This window comes from Colias eurytheme, chromosome 23, assembly GCF_061535395.1.
Source record: "Colias eurytheme isolate Ceu_HAF_F1 chromosome 23, ilColEury1 Martin Lab GWU primary, whole genome shotgun sequence".
NCBI classification, from domain to species: domain Eukaryota; kingdom Metazoa; phylum Arthropoda; class Insecta; order Lepidoptera; family Pieridae; genus Colias; species Colias eurytheme.
In genome coordinates this window covers 4,257,007-4,273,770 of record NC_143002.1, presented here as the reverse complement: position 1 = coordinate 4,273,770, position 16,764 = coordinate 4,257,007, and the positions used below count along the sequence as shown (strand labels likewise).

At 31.4% G+C, this 16,764-nt stretch overlaps 2 protein-coding genes across 2 annotated transcripts; both read left to right on the top strand.

Annotated features, from left to right (window-relative positions):
* The first annotated feature begins 1,537 nt into the window (after window positions 1–1,537).
* Window positions 1,538–3,509, top strand: LOC149898248 (uncharacterized). Its single transcript, XM_090115274.1, has 4 exons — window positions 1,538–1,625; window positions 1,955–2,135; window positions 2,768–2,886; window positions 3,331–3,509. Exons 1-4 carry the CDS (start codon window positions 1,538–1,540, stop codon window positions 3,498–3,500), a joined length of 558 nt encoding a protein of 185 aa, XP_089971400.1. The 3' UTR covers window positions 3,501–3,509.
* A 7,698-nt stretch (window positions 3,510–11,207) lies between these two features.
* LOC149898247 (uncharacterized) lies at window positions 11,208–12,402 on the top strand. The gene is made up of 2 exons (XM_090115273.1): window positions 11,208–11,264; window positions 11,770–12,402. The coding sequence occupies exons 1-2, from the start codon at window positions 11,208–11,210 to the stop codon at window positions 12,400–12,402; spliced, it is 690 nt and encodes a 229-aa protein (XP_089971399.1).
* The last annotated feature ends 4,362 nt before the right edge of the window (window positions 12,403–16,764 follow it).

The window sequence follows — 16,764 nt, the reverse complement described above, 5'->3', positions numbered from 1 at the left end:
TATAAAAATTCTGTTTTAGTTAGGAATAATGAAGCTTCCTAGAAAAGTAAGATGCTATTATCGACTGACCGGTTGGCTTGGTTGGTAGTGGCGCTGCCTTCCAAGCCGAAGGTCGTCGGTTCGATTCCCACCCGGGGCAAATACTTGTGTGATGAACATAGATGTTTGCTCTGTGTCTGGGTGTTAATTATGTATATTCATTAAAAATTATATATGTATGTTTATCAGCCATCTGGTTTCCATAACACAAGCGAAAACTTAGTATGGGATCAGAGCGTGCCGTGTGTGAAAATTGTCCTAAAATATTTATTTTATTAAATCTGTCCTTTATAAAATAATATTAAAATACAAATCTTTTCTTTTCACAGATCTGAATGAGGATTGAAAATGCGTCTTTTCCCCCGAAAATAAGTTTCCATCCTGTTTTGTTCAATGTCATCGTCTGTTATAAGCTGATTTCGGGAATCCTTTAGATAAATTGATATAAATAATTTCAAGAGAATATTATACAATACGTTTCAGTTGCGGAAATTATTTTTTGATCAAATAATATAACAGAAGAAGCTCTACATATAAAATACATGTAAAATACTCACTCATCTTGATAATATTATCTTGATTACGAATCTTTATAATATTACCTACGTTCAGATTAAATCAAAGTAAGTATTCGACAAAACATAATTATACCACAAAATTGTATAACCAATGATAATATAATCACGCTAATTTGAATAAACAGAGTTCAAATAATGCGCAAGTTATAAATTTTGTTAAGAGCTCATTGGAGCGAAGAATTAAAGTGTCACAATGATTGATGTGTTTAGAAAATAATTGTCAATGTAATGCAATGAGCCGTTAAGTATCTTCATTTGTCTTTGGCCCTCGTAGATTTAATTTTATTGATGCGGTTGAGAGGACATTACGAAGGCGTAGGCTGGATGTTTGTTAACAAAAATCTAAATAAACAGTCGCAAAAGTTAATATAGTCTATTTATAAATACGAGTAAAATTATGTAGATATTGTAAATATGTTTAATTGAAGATGATTTATTTAATCATCTTGAAAAGTACAATGAAGTAAAAATAAATAAAACATTCATGTATGTATGAAATTGTTAAATATACATATTTTAATCTTTTTCAAAAAAACAACAATAGAGTTTTGATAAGTTTTTTTTTGCAATATCGAACTGAAAATTCAGAATACGAATACAAAATCTCCACAGTTTTGATGAACGTTAATTAAAAATAAAACCTAACAACAAGCTTACACCATGATAAATATTAATTTTCATTGTTATTTTCGTGTTATTTTCCAACTCCAATGGAATTGCAATTAAATTAGATGAGTGTGAAGTGATCAATCATTAATCAACGAGGAATGTTCTTCACGTTCATTAAAAGTGTAAATTAAATGTGTACAATGGTTTCAAAATAAACAGTTTCAAACGTAAATCAAGAACGATTCTCTTTGACGTTTAATTAAAAATTTGTTTTTACAGAGAACCTTCTGGCGCACTTCTGAGTATTTACAATGTGGTTGAATATAGTTTGTATTTTTGTTTTAGTACAGCAATCTTTTGGTCAGGAAGCAAAGACATCGCCTAAAACTATTTATGCTGGTAAGACAAACTTAAAACATTAATTATTATTTTACGTAAAATGAAATACTTGTATTCCAAGACCTATATGATCGTTTAAAACTGAGCCAATTTTTTACACGCTTTTATTAATGTAACATCGTACTGACCTACAGTCATTCATTAAACACGTAAACTTTAAAAATAACTCGATCTTTATTCTGCCAATTCTTTCATTCCTCAAACAGTTTTTTTATTTTTTGAAATATACTTCTGACCTTATCCTTAATAATGAAGATTTGTTAGTTGTCCGTTTGTAACCTGAAAAAATTGAACTTCTTTTTACGTCCTGTTTTTCCAATTTCTACCAGAGACAACGACAGAAAAAGAAATAGACCACATGGATATCGCTGAAGAGGAACAAGAAGCAGCATTGAATCTGGACTACGGCACCTACACGACTGTCAAGTTCCGATACATAAACAGTCAGTATGATAACTTGCAGAAAATTGAGAAGTGCCAAGACGATTATATTAAGTGCTTGACTACACAGTGAGTTTTTTTTTTGGTTTAAGTTAATTCCTGCTCGCAGAACACTATTCGATAGCATCCTGTAATTCATCTATACTTATATTGTAAAGCTGAAGAGTTTCTTTGTTTGTTTGAACTTTCTAATCTCGAGAACTACTGGTCCGATTTGAAAAATTATTTCGGTGTCAGATAGCCCATTTATCGAGGAAGGATTTATATAGGTTATATATCATCACGCTACCAAAAGGAGCGGAGCAATGCGGGTGAAAGCGCGGGGCACAGCCAGTATTAAGATAAGTAATTAAGATAAGGTATGGGTTATAGATAGACTTAAACATGTGAACATTCCATAAAAAAACATAAACAGTTATAATAATTGATATAAAGATGAATAAGTATGGCCGTTCTTTGAACCACGATAATACATGTTTAGTACCTATAGTATTAAATTATCTGTGGTATCATCGTGGTCACAATTGAACTAATTGTTCTAGAAAAGGGTACCACAAATAATCGCAGTTTTTTACGGACTATTGCTTCGAACCCTGTAGAAGATGTATGTTCCCGTAGTAGCCTGTTTATCTTATTAAGATTAAAATAAATGAATAGTTTTTAATCTATTTGAATTTTATTATGCATTTTATCGATTACAGAGGGGTAGCAATACCAGTGTGTGCCTACAATTGGATGGAAGACTATCCGCGCTCTGACGGGTTCTTTTTGGCAGATAGCTACTGTGATATATATTTTGATAACTGTAGGAGACAAATCAGTAAGTTTGTCCTTCAATACCTATAGTAATACTAAAACTAAAAAAGTGAAATTCGTTGAGGTTAAGAAATTTCATGATTTTTGGAAGTAAACGCTATTTAACGTTGTTTCTCTATTTTTCCTACACATTTATAAATTCCTAGAATAGTCTAGTCTAGTATTAGTAGAATAGTCTAGTACTACTGATATAACGATAGATATCTATCTAGATCACTATCAAAAAATATCTTATATATTGTTTTATTAAGTATTCAAACAATTCAAAAGGGAAATATAAACAATCTTATACTGATTTTTTGCGAAATGTTCAACAATCACACTTATCAGCTATTTTGGTTAAATAATATTATAGTAATAAACTCATTGCTTTCTCGTTTCGTGTACAAGTCTGTCATGTGCATTTATACCAAAAGCTTTACTTAATTCAAACAATATTTTTTTACAGGGTTTTGGCGTATCATCGACTATGGGACATGTAAATACCTCATGCAAGATGACAGGAAGTTAACAATGCCGCACACATTACGGAAATTCTACAAGATGTCTACCACGTTTTTATCAAAGATTGCTAATTTGGTTTGGGGAAATAAAGATTCGTCAAATGATGATCAATGAAGAGAACTATTAAATGCGTATGAATCGTCAAGTTAGTTTTATTTATTACTAGCTTACCGCCCGCGGCTTCGCCCGCTTTGTCTAAAACCTAATAATAAATTATATACTAAAACATTACTCTAGAATCACTCTATCTATTAAAAAAAAACCGCATCAAAATCCGTTGCGTAGTTTTAAAGATTTAAGCATACAAAGAGACATAGGCACAGAGAAAGCGACTTTGTTTTATACTCTGTAGTGATGATGATGTGAGTGATTGAATATTCAAAGGTTCGTATCTTGCATCACGAATTTAATATTTTAATCATTTTTTAAGTTTTAAAATTATTGATTTTCCTGAAGTTACTCATGTTTTTCTTTTGCTTACTCTTCGAATATTTCTTTAAATTAAAGTAATTGTTAATGTATGTGATCTTTGTCTACTTCTTAAAAGCACCATTAAGAATTATAAATAATATTAAAAAAATTTACCATTTTTAAGTTTTATTATGACGAATGAAAAATATATGTCCTGGAAAATGAATGAAAATGAAGGAATTAATAATAATTCCGTCCCGATCTCTCCATAAAAGTGGCAATTTTTCAACTGTATAACAAGTTGATAGACGTTAGAAAAATGTATGGAATCCGTCAACCGTACGCGTGCTGGCTTCAAATTTCCGTTCACAAATGGTCTAATCGACCAGTTATACGTTTCACGCTGTGTTCGTTCTGAATGCTAACTACGGAGTTTCTAGCTGTATTAATTGGACTTGAAATATGCATGAATTATCGAATCAAGTGTTCGGTTTGGCGGTTGTAATATAGAACTGGATTTAGGCCGATTTAATGAAGGTTTGACTAAGTATTTCCATGCGTAACATTTGTTACGTTGGTTTATATTGAGGTGATTTATATTTTTAAATAATATAAAATTGTCTTTATTTTAATAAGTAAACTGTATAAGAATTATTATGGCATAATAACTCTATTACTATTTAATTTATATTACATCCTACTTAATATTATAAATGCGAAAGTTTTTGAGGATGGATGTGTGGGTAAGTTTGTCGCTCTTTCACGCGAATTCTTTTCTTTTTATTATAATAAAATTTAGCATACATATAGAGGGTAACTTGAATTAACACATAGGATAGGTTTTATCCCGGAAATCCCGCGGGAACGGGAACTATGCGGGGTTTTCTTTGAAAACGCGATCAAAGCCGCGGGCGGAAAGCTAGTTATGTATAAATGAATATCAAAATATGTATGTAACTAATAAATTAATGTAATTCTGCAGTCTGATTATTTCATATTTCATATATATACATTATAAAGAGAGAATTTCGCCTTGAGAATGTTCAAAATAACATCTTATACTTGACGATAATTATTAATTTACATCGGATCTTAAAATATTGTTGCCTCATTAAATTTAATTGAAGTATAATAACCGCGATATTCTCTTCTTTGTATTGGTTTCTTGAAAGTAAATAGAACATTTATACTAATTTATAATTAAATTTCAGTGGTAAATTCAAATGTATATTTAATAAATAATTACCAGGTGCTTCTTAACCCTTTTCGGACCGCCTCCTTGGTACAGTGGTTGACGCGTGAGCGTAGAACCGAGGGGTCCTGGGTTCGATTCCCGGTGGAGACGAAGAAAAAAAAAATGTCTCGGTCTGGCAGGACACAGAAGGCTGATCACCTACTTGTCCCTAAAGAAAAATCGATCAGTGAAACAGATGTATGAATAATGCATCTGCCCCTTACCCCACTACGGGGACACGGGACTTCACTTTTCTTAACCCTTTTCATGTATTAAATCCAAACATATAGGTATTAACGTGTCTGTCAGTGATATTGTGTATTTTCTATCTTTTTGTTTAAAGTTATTCTCGGAAGAGCTAAGCTGGTTTTCATGGGAACTTTATTAGATGATAGATGCTTATAATTCAACAAGGGAACGCTATTCCTATTAAATGGTAAAAATAACGTGTGTGCGGTAATACTATTATGAGAAAGTATACGCTTTTATTATATTTTAAAACCTTCAAAACAGCAGCAGCCGAACCAATCACTACCTACTTATTAGTATAATTGAGTAGTCTCAATACTCATCTAAACTAAAACTATAATTAAAATATGAAGTTTATGCCTAAAAGCCTTCACATCAAGTGGACAACTATAAAGTTCGATAACTTAAATTAAAATAAGTTGTATGTTAAACATCATGCTAGATAGATACGAGTGGCTTGCAAAGGAGCTTAAATTAAAATAAAGTTATACTTAATAAGTTTATCTACAGTCTACACTAATATTATAAAAAGGAAAGATTTGATTTTCTGTTTGTTTGTTTTCATTGAACAGGCTCAGAAACTACTCGACCTATTTAAAAAATATTTTACGTTAGAATCCTATCACAGTATTACCATATTTCCTAAATAATATTGTAATACTGTGATCCTATCTTATCCCTGATGAACATAGGCTATATTTTATGATGTTTTTTATCCTGGGTCAACCCGGACGGACTTAGCTAGATTTGGATAAGAATTAAGAACACTAAAGTTAAGACATTTCATTCGACTGCTTAGACAACTTAGAAAAGTATTGTGGAATTGAAGTCTGAAGATGAGAAGTTATTTTTCCACAGAAATTCAACATAATTGTAGAGTTATTTATAGCTCAAATGTATACAAGTTATAAATATTAAGAAATACTTTTTTTTATTGTGTACCCTTTTACGCCAGTATTATATATTTAGAAATTAAAGGGATTTCAACATATTTTAAAACGCGATTTAATTATAAAATTATTGAACCCGACGTTTCTTTACAGCGAGCGTGGTCACGGGAAGTTAGTTTCTACTTAAAATTCCACAATATTCTACAAAGGCTTTGCCAAAACTTTGCCATGTGGAATATACAGCAGACTGCAGATGCATTCCACGTGTTCACTCATCGATTTTCTTTACTGGCAAGAGTGCTCTCTGTACTCTTGTTTTTATTATTTATCGCTGGCAGCACTAGGAGCCATATAAAAAAAAACTACTGTATAAACTACCTATAAAGGTTTATCATTATATAAGGTACGTAAAGTATAGTAAAAAGAGTCATGATAGTTATTCAAATTTTTGCGTCTTGATCTATAAACTCAAGAAAGTCTACTGGTATTCAAACTCAAACATATATTTATTCAATTAGACTTCTTTTAGAAGCACTTTCGAATCGTCATTTCATATATTTTTTTTACATTTACCTATCTATGCAGAAGAACCGGCAAGAAACTCCATAGTTGCTCTTTTACAATCATGTCCTTACACAATTTAATTTTATTAATATATTATTGAATTTGTCTCTGTATGGATTAGGATAACCACTTTTAAAATTTTGAAAACTACCAAAGACAACGCCTATCCGAGAACAGGAGCAAGCAAATGTAATATTATTACAATATCGAAGAAACCTTAACGATGTCTTGTACATTTGTTATATTCAAATAAAGACAATACAAAAACAAAGCTTTCCAGTAGAAATACGATTGCAAAGCACTTAATGCAGTTACCTTCAGTGCCACAACCATTTTATTTGCAGTATTGTCTACTGTTCAATTAAGCGGAGTGTCGAAGTATAATTGGTTAGATCTGGAGATTTTTGTTTATTTTTACACTTAAATAAACGCGATCCATTGAGTAATAGATGTTAAAGTAGTTATTGTTTTGTTGAAAGCTTTATTTATCTTTGTCTTTTTGCTATAAGTACGTAATTACAAAAAGCACAAACAAGGTATGAGCTATTATATAAAAAAAAACAATACAAATATTATAGTTTCCTTATGACTTATTTACCCTACTTTATTTTTTTGATTTAGCATAAAATATTATTCCTGTCTATGGCACTTCCACTACTTATAGAGTAAACATTTGCCGAGCGTATTTTTCCCATTAAATTTTTTTTCTACGCGAGAAGAAGATACTTATGTCTATCTACCAGTGTCTATTAATGTCCCTAAAATAATATTAATGTTGATGTCAACAAAAAAATGTTCGAATAAAGAGTATTTATAACATAAGCAAACAGCGTATTTTTTACTTAAAAGTTCACCTCTGTGCGGGCACCGTTTGTTTTCCACTTAGCTTGGTGAGATTTCTTCCCAGATTTCGGAAACTTTTCCAATATATGCCTTGGTTATCATAGTTATGTATATGCAAAAAGTTTATAATCTTCCATTTGTTTTCTCTCAGAGTTTTATTTGTTATTTTTTGATACCTTACTTACATATTATATTCAAATTAAGGACTGTGTTTTAATTTAAATTAATTCAATCATTTCTCGTACTTCATCATTAAAAATTTAATGTGCCTTAACAACAAATGAATAGGCGGTTCAAATTGTACATGCTATGCCCTATAATATAAACCTTATATTTCTCGGTCAAATACAACAATTACTCACGCTTATATGAATAAAAAATCATTCCAACTACATAATTAAAAGCCGAGTGATGTAGTGCAAGTAATTTTTCACGGTTCATGAATAATAATGGAGCTTGTAAAGAGAGCTCTGTTGAATACCGACCTAACTACATAAAGTAAATTATAGCCCCATGTATTAGAACTTCCTTTAACAAGGCTAATAATGCAATGTACGTAAAATTCGTATATTAATGCTTTTAGAAGTGAAAGGAGAACGTGCTTTGAATTATGGAGGGATAAAATTATTACGGCTTTGAGTTATACAGTTGGCATAAATGTGCCTTCGCAAGAGAGGTTACTCGAATTTTCTATATCATCTAGTGATTTTTTTATTCGGTTCTGAATTGTAAATTTTGAAAAATATACGGGTCCAATTAAATCAAGTATGCATACATTTTACCCGTCTAAGAGGCTCGGGTGGATTTTTAATCGACGTTCCCAAAAGGACGGAGATTTTTTATTCGTGGTGTATTTTTTGCGATCATCAGGGTTTTATAGAGAATATATATTTATCCCATTCTTCTATTTTAATTTTTTTGAAATACAATAATTAATTCTACTATAAGTTTGTAAGAATAGATGTTTGTAATTCTTTCACGCAAAACAGTCTATATGTAATTTGTTACAAAGATAGATTGTAGTTCTGATTACCACACATTGGTTACCTAATTTCATTGAAAAATCGAACCTATTTCATAAAAACAAATAGAATCTAAAATTCATCTAATAAATTATTGTCTAAACCTATTGTATTAACATCACCGGAGATAAAATTTTAAGCGACAAGATTTTCCAATTCGAATAAAACTCATTACCATTGTTATTTAAGATCTGACCAAAGGTCGAATGAAAAACGACTCGATCTACATTTCCCTTATCAAAAGGGTCTGTAAGCCGCGGGGAATTGGGACCGTCCCAATTAGAGGCCTGCTAATTGCCTCCATATCTGTTCCGAGCTTTTAATAGTGTGGACAAGGTCGGGTAATTTTAATGAAATGTTTCTCTGCTTTTGAAGTTGCATAATAACTTGGTTTCGTCTTAATTGCAATTTTGACGATGTTGGCATATTTTTGCTTAATGATGATTAAATCTGTCTTTTAAATAAAGAATAAGTGGACGGACATCAATTTCAATAAAATTAAAATTTATTGTGTGTAGGTACGTATGTGCATGCGTGCGCCTTTGTGTGCATGTGTGTACACGCGTTTCGTGTACGAATATATTTGTGCGTTATTTACACCAGTTTTATTGTTTAAACTTTAAGAATAATGTCTTGAAATACCAATAAAATGTCTGTATCCTGATGAAAACAGCTTGACATTAATCCCAGTAATCAGTAGAATGTGTGAGATAGGAGCCGTCTCGTTGAAGATTTTTCAATCGCAATCTTCGTCGCTTTGCCGATAATTACGTGTGACACTGAACCGATTGTGAAATGGCGAAATGGTTCTAGAAAGTTCGAATTCTTTGCTAACATTGAGTATACGAGGCTTAGAGACGTGAATGTTGAAATAAATTAAAGAGAAAAATATACTACATCTTGTGATTGGGAATATTTTGTGTTGTTTGAATTACATATTATGTTAAATTTGTCTCGAAGGGTACAAAATAATTTATTTGTAAGCTGGACTACTACTACTTTCATAATTTTGTATGTATGTTCTTAATAATGCTTATTGCTTACCTATAGTTTTTTCACACAAAACAACTGAAATAAAAAAAAAGACGGTTTGCACTCCGGAAGTGCCGGCAGAAGTGAAAACTTGATTATTAACGTTGAGCATGTTTGATATTTTGGAATGGTATCCGTCTTACGCTTTTTCGATCAGGTCACGTGTCCTGACGCGATGTTAAGATTTTATAACCATTACAGAAAAAGTGCTCAACGCCGCTAAAGAAGTTTTCACTTCAAAAAACTAAAATTTGCTAGTAGACTGCCTGCAAGGAAACATAGGTACTCTAATTCACGTATCCACGGGCAAAGACATGGATCGTAGCTAGTAAATTTATTACATTTCTATCAAGTGTTACGCCATGACGGAACTACAATCTTGCAAGTCATAAAAATGATATGAAAGTGTAAAGCAATTTGCTTAAAAGTTGGTTCAAATCTTGAAATGCTTCCCGTAGCTCAGGAAATTTTATTCACAGCTATGAAATTATTCACACAGGAAACACTAAATAAATTGTGATTTAGACAAATTAATAACACTTACCTATATAATAATAACAAAAAGAGAAGAAGGAGAAGGTCTATTATATGCACAATTTTATATTAAGGAAAAAATATTACGTGAAAGCAATTAATTACTAGGAAAAGTAAATTGAAAACATTTTTTTCCGAGTAAACTGCAAAATGTGTTAAACTGGTCTTTTCTTGCATTTATTCATCTTATTGATATTTTCAAGGAAAACTTAATAATAAATGTTATATTAAGTTTAATTACTTCAATATAGAAACAGTTTTGCAACAATCTACTTCTATCCTCATTAGAAGCTGGTGAAGTTTCAAAAGCAATGCAGTGCAAAAGCAATTTATTTTCATCATTAATTAAGTACTTACTACTTCTAGCATAATAAAACCATTTTACAGGTACTTTTTATTTTCGATAACATTATTAGATTACAGTTAAATTGAATCAAAAGTATTTTTTAGCCTTGTTTTATAAGTATTGTTGATTACAGTTCTGTATCTGTATGAGACAAAAAGTACTGTTATTTTGTCGATTTTAAAATTACAGATTGTAAAATACCTGTATTTTTGTTATCTTTTATTTTAATATAAATTAAACATAAAAAGTACAAATCAAAATAAAATATTAGCGATACTGGAGTTTAGATTTATGTAACTGCATAAGTTTCTGCATTCAACCGTAAAACTGTATTAGGATTAATAGCTAAAAACTAGTTCAATTACACGAATGAAAACATATTAATCATTACAAATTTGAATTTATGTTGTTTTTAGTGCACTCTATGTGCTCTAAAAGCTTTAGTGCAAGAAATAAAACGTTTACGAGGAAGCCTCCTTTGTTCTTACTTTTTAGTATTTTTTTACATTGTTTCTATACCCGTAAGGGTGGGTTTCCACCACTTATATGTAGGAGGTGTAGCGAGGAATGTGTTTGTAAATGACCAATAGTATCGCTTCAAACTAAATAAAGGAAATGTGTCGTGCAAGTATACATATACATAGATATACAGCTATATACATGCTATATACATAGATATCTAGCTGTGCTGTGAAAATGTGTTTTGCTCAAAAATCTAGCACCTCTGAGCCGTTTTCACCAGAGCTGAGCGAGGCAAGTGAAGCGATACCATTGATTCTTTCGACATTATCATTCGATTGACATCCCTCGCTAAGTATCATCGCACATCTCTGATGGAAATGCAGCCTAACTGCACACTAACTGTGTCGCTTTAGAATGTCACTTTTGTCGATTTTGAAGTATCTCAAAGGTTCTGCGATATTCATGTCAAAAAGTACATGGACGAAAAATCATACGGGTATGGGTGAATTTTTCGATGCTTTGTGCTGTTCATAGTAATCTAGTAAGAGAGCTGATGACGAAATTGATTACTTCATGTGTATTTGAATATCTTACTGTTAATCATGAATTCCAAACTTGTCCCCGTTTACATATTATTATTTTATGCATAGACTGAATCAGTGAAAATAAACTATGACATAAATTTATAAAATAGTCCGTAGAATAGCCAAATAACCACTATTTGATGTCTAGAAGATTTCTTAACTTTGAATAGTTTGACAGTCGTTTAAATTCACATTTAACTCCTACATTTCAGAATGTAGCGATTAAAGTAGCTGACCATATCGACCTGTTAGGTGTAACTCTGTCATCGAATCTTAACTTCGGTACTTTCATCGAATCCAAAGCTCGATTGGCCGCAAAAAAGCTCGGCATTTTATCTAAGGTCAGGCAGTATTTCACACCGGAACAGCTTCTAAGGCTATACCAAGCACAAGTTCGATCGTGTGTGGAGTACTGTAGCCATTTATGGGCTGGGTCTGCGAAGACGCATCTGGGAGCATTGGATTCGATGGAAAGACGAGCTGTTAGGCTGATAGCTGACTCGAAATTGACCAAGAGTAAACTTCTTAGTCTTGATCACAGACGTAAGATTGCGTGTCTTTCAGTTTTCTACCGCTTGCACTTTGGTGAATGTTCAGCTGAACTTCACGCTCTCATTCCATCTTCACCGTTTCACCATCGAACATCTAGACGTGCCGCCGGCTTCCATCCCTTCGTAGTTGACGTACCATTTATCCGCACAAAACGTTATCAGAAATCGTTCATCAACTTAACTGCAAGGGATTGGAACGCCCTACCCGCTTCCGTCTTCCCAGATAAATTCAACTTAAACTCATTCAAGGCAAGAGTGAATAGGCTCTATCTAGGCAGGCATGCCCCTTCATAGACTGCATCACTACTTACCATCAGGTAATGGTGCAGTCAAATGCCTGGCTATTCCTATATAAAAAAAAAAAAAAAAAATTCGATTGAAGTTGTAATTCAATATGCCTTTTAGGCTTAATTAGTGATAGTTGATAACATAATTCAAAAGTTTAAATAATTAGGAAGCTTAACAGATATTCTATGTTTATTATAACCAAATTATTAAGTTTTATAAAGCTGTTTTGTAATGTTTGTCTTATTTTCAAATAAATTAAAAGATTAATTATATAGTCTATTCTAAATTGTATATAATTAATTAATTGGCCTTGAAGGATAATTAATTAATTATAATTAATAGCTTTAATGTAGCCTAAAACTCTGTTGGAGTATCTTATATTTGAGACCAATTCTTTGTAACAGATTGAGCTTTATTCAAATCGATTCATTATCGATTAAATTTCCAAGGTTTCACACTTTATTTTCAAAATTAAAATCACTTTTAGTATTCTTCTGTTGTTATCATGGAAATATGATTGAGATGTGTGAGTGGGATTGTCTTAATGAACGTTTGTTTTCAAAATATCATCTTTAGCATCAACTGCACGGATGTCTGTTTTCATCTCAACTTTGTTAATATTTGTTTTGTAAATGAATGAAGATGAATTTCACTTTTGTTTTATTTTGTTAGGCATTTGCAACATTTTTTCTAGGTATAAAATTAAAATGCTTAAACAACACTAATACTTGAAAATTAATCCCTAATTAATGTGGAAATACATATTAGCCTTAACTATCGCCATCAATAACGATTTTCTCCAAAAATATATACGTCAACATTAATTTCGTATAAACTACATTAATAAATAAGTTCATAACGGCCTTAATGTTCCCGTTTGATTAATTGTATCAGCACGGTCTTGTAACGACGCAATTACCTCAGCTAATGTAACAGACGTCTATAAATTTGGTATAACTTAATATAACGTACCTCAATATTCTAGGAACTTTTTATTGCTACTACTTGATGTAAATTGGCTAAGATATGCTTTGTGGTTATCTTTAGTCTTTGTTTCTATCGTTAAGATATGAATACAAGTTTGATATTTGTCAAATAAATGGGCTTGTGGGATGTGTGGGAGTAGAGGTACATATCATATTAATGTACTCATGGATCATTTACCATCATTTACTCATCATCCTGTGGACATTTGGTATCAAATCAAATCAAATTTATTTATTTTGTTTTCACATTTTTTTACAAACTCATATAAATTGTAAATCCCTGGTTAACCCACTAGGAAAAACCTGTGCGGGGTCAACCAGTGAACCGGTAGTCCAGAAGTTTCTGAGATTAGCTTAATATTAAAACTTAAAAGAAGATATAGATTCAAAAGTGAAATGTAAATTCAAATGTTTTTTTGAACATGTAGCGACGACAAGCCAATTTACGAGTTACCGAAATATTTCAAGTGTAGTACCTACTAAGAAAGTTCCCACCATAGGTTCACACGGTAACTCGTATATAAACAGTTCGTGCGCTATGCACAGTTAGTTAAGGGCTTGTCGGGACGCGGGTTGGTCGCATATAGGTCGAATATTAACTACATACGAATAAATATATGTAGTTAAAGAAATATAACCTTTGCGTAGTTATTTCATCTTTTATTACACCCGCACATAATAAGCCCCTACATTGGTGACCCCGACGTGATTGTTCGATGTTTTCGGGCCTAGGAAATTCATTAATCGCTTTTACTTTATCATCAAGCGGGCGAATACCATCTGACGTAACATGATAACCAACAAAGTCGATTTCCGTTTTCCCAAACGTACATTTCGCTAAATTAATGGTTATATTATATTTGCTAAATTGCTTAAGGGCTTGGTCTAGTAGTGCAAACAAATGCATCCTGTCATCCTATATGTAAATAATACAAATGTACTAAGGGAAAGTTGCTCCACTTAATTTTTAAAAATTAAATCATTCGTATAATTTAATATTCGTAATAAGTACCAAAAATGACAATTTGAAACAATTTTCGTGAAAATTACACCGGGTGATTTTTTTTATCAGTACACAAAATTTGCGAATACTTTCTATTGATATCTTCAACTTCATGTTTATATAACTGATCAACTTTTACAAAGAAATTTGGACGAAATATAAAAAAAATAAGCTTTCCATACAAAATGCATAACTCTATACATTTTTTTCGACCTAAGTTTCTTAGTGAAAGTTGTTCAGTTTAACTAATAAAGCGGATAAACAAATTTTGTATATAATTAAAAAAATGTAATGTTTGTGTTAAAAAATTATAAAATAGAAAAATACGCAAATGAAAACAAAAGATATTTATTTCTGACTAGCTTTCGCCCGCGACTCCGTCCGCGCGGATGTCAGTCTTCGCGTCTTCTACAGATTTATTATATTATGTATAATATATAGATTTATATTGATAAACCTAATAAATCTTTTGCTAGCATTCTGATGCTTTATCTGTTGCACTGGATTTATCTCTTTTTTTTCAATCGCTTGAATGATATAGGATGGGTCCTTGATGGGCATCGAATGCTGAAGTCTCGAATCAATCAATTCTGACAGTAGGCAATTTATGTAAAATCTTGATAATGGTCCATCATTTTATTTTGCCTAAACGTTACATACTTTTTTATATATTCTATTTTTAACGAATGATTCACTCCAGTCCAAACAGCAAATGAGCAGACTTCTGCTTCTGCAACGTTTAGTTGTCCCTGAATTTGGAAAAAATAGTCATGATTCTTATCTATGACAAAAGTGTTATTTTTTGCATTGTATTTCAAATATTAAATTTTTTTTTAACCGCATCTTCCGCATTCATGTCTTTTGCCGGAATTAGACATTTAACTTCTACTAGTCCCATTTTCCCTTTTTGATATGGGAGTGTATAAAGTAAATTTTTTAGATATTTCTCGTTATACTTTTAAAAAGTTATTATTGTCATTTTGCTCATTAGGTAAAGTAATTTCGATATCAGTTTTAAGTTTTTTGATACCTGCAATAAAAACGTCATAATCGCCTGCACATACTTATCGATTACACCCTGTATACAATCCACCATCCACATTCATAATGTTTTCCTGTCCTCCTCTCCTTTACGCTGTTCACCGATACATTTTAAATGAGTAAATCTGCTACTACTGAAGGATGTTTCATTGTGATCAGCAAATTTTCACCACTGTTGTCGATTATTTGTTTTTCATTTTTAATCAGCAATTGGGAATCATCAGTTTTGTTTTTTGCAGATTGGTGATGTACCCTAACAATACGTCGAAAAGGGAAAGCATCAACGAATTATCGTTTTCGTCCTCTTTTTTTATTCTTCGCGTCTCTGTTACTTCTGTTTGTTTAGTTCTCAACACCCACTGAATTTTCTATGTTATTGTGATCTTCCATTACATCTGAGTTTTGATGATGTGATGATAATCCATTCGTTTTAACATTGGTACTTAGAGTTGGTAGACTAAACTATAAATGGCGGACTAAATTTGTCAGCGCGTCTGTAAGATCAGAATATAAAACCAACATCCTGTATTTAAGTTACAAAATTAATAATCAAACAACATGCCGCTACGTTGAAAATGACTAGAAGAAAAAATTAAAAAACCTCGGATCAATTTTGGAGTAAACAAATCATTTTCCCCGTATGGGGATTTCCTCGCATGAACTTGGGAAGTTCAAGTTCTCAATACAAGTTTATATTATATTTCGTATTTCTCAAACGAAAAATAAACATTTTTGGAACTTCAAAAAAATTATATTATAAGAAAATTTATGAGCTTACTTTAGTTTTAAAGAAATATATACATCCCTTTACTGACACCCCGTAAAATAAAGAAATTGTTGCCAAAAAATTGTTACCTTTGCAATCTATTTGGTTTCATTAACTTTATGTTCGAAGATAATTTTTTTTCTAGTATGTAGTTACACGCGTATTTTTTTCGTTTATTTTCCATATCGAAATCAAATGTTTAAAAATACGAATATTTGCACAAAACTAAGATAAAAATAATCAATTAACAAAAATATTAAATTTAATGAAGTAGAGCAACTTTCACTTCGGTATGAAGGAAAATCGAGCGTAGAGCACACGTCAGAACGCTCCGGCCCAAGGAGCGCGACTAAAGAAATTCGCTAGGATTTTTCCTAATTATTTTAAATATTTTTTTAATATTTAAAGAATTATCAAAATTAAAAAAAAAATTTTTTTAAAGGATTAATACTCATTGCTCTTCAACCAACTCGAATAAATTAATGGAAAAAATAAGTTTTAGCAGTATTTATCAATAGATTTTGTAAGGCAAAAAATGGGAAATTTAATGAATTTATAACGTTCTAATTAAG

What these genes read in the sequence shown, in the direction of transcription:
- LOC149898247 (XM_090115273.1), top strand. Translation starts at nt 11,208, where the DNA reads ATGTGTTTTGCTCAAAAATCTAGCACCTCTGAGCCGTTTTCACCAGAG. An exon ending in TTTCACCAGAGCTGAGCGAG is followed by an intron (nt 11,265 to 11,769) that starts GCAAGTGAAGCG and finishes CCTACATTTCAG; the next exon opens with AATGTAGCGATTAAAGTAGC.
- LOC149898248 (XM_090115274.1), top strand. Translation starts at nt 1,538, where the DNA reads ATGTGGTTGAATATAGTTTGTATTTTTGTTTTAGTACAGCAATCTTTT. An exon ending in GCCTAAAACTATTTATGCTG is followed by an intron (nt 1,626 to 1,954) that starts GTAAGACAAACT and finishes AATTTCTACCAG; the next exon opens with AGACAACGACAGAAAAAGAA. An exon ending in TAACTGTAGGAGACAAATCA is followed by an intron (nt 2,887 to 3,330) that starts GTAAGTTTGTCC and finishes ATTTTTTTACAG; the next exon opens with GGTTTTGGCGTATCATCGAC.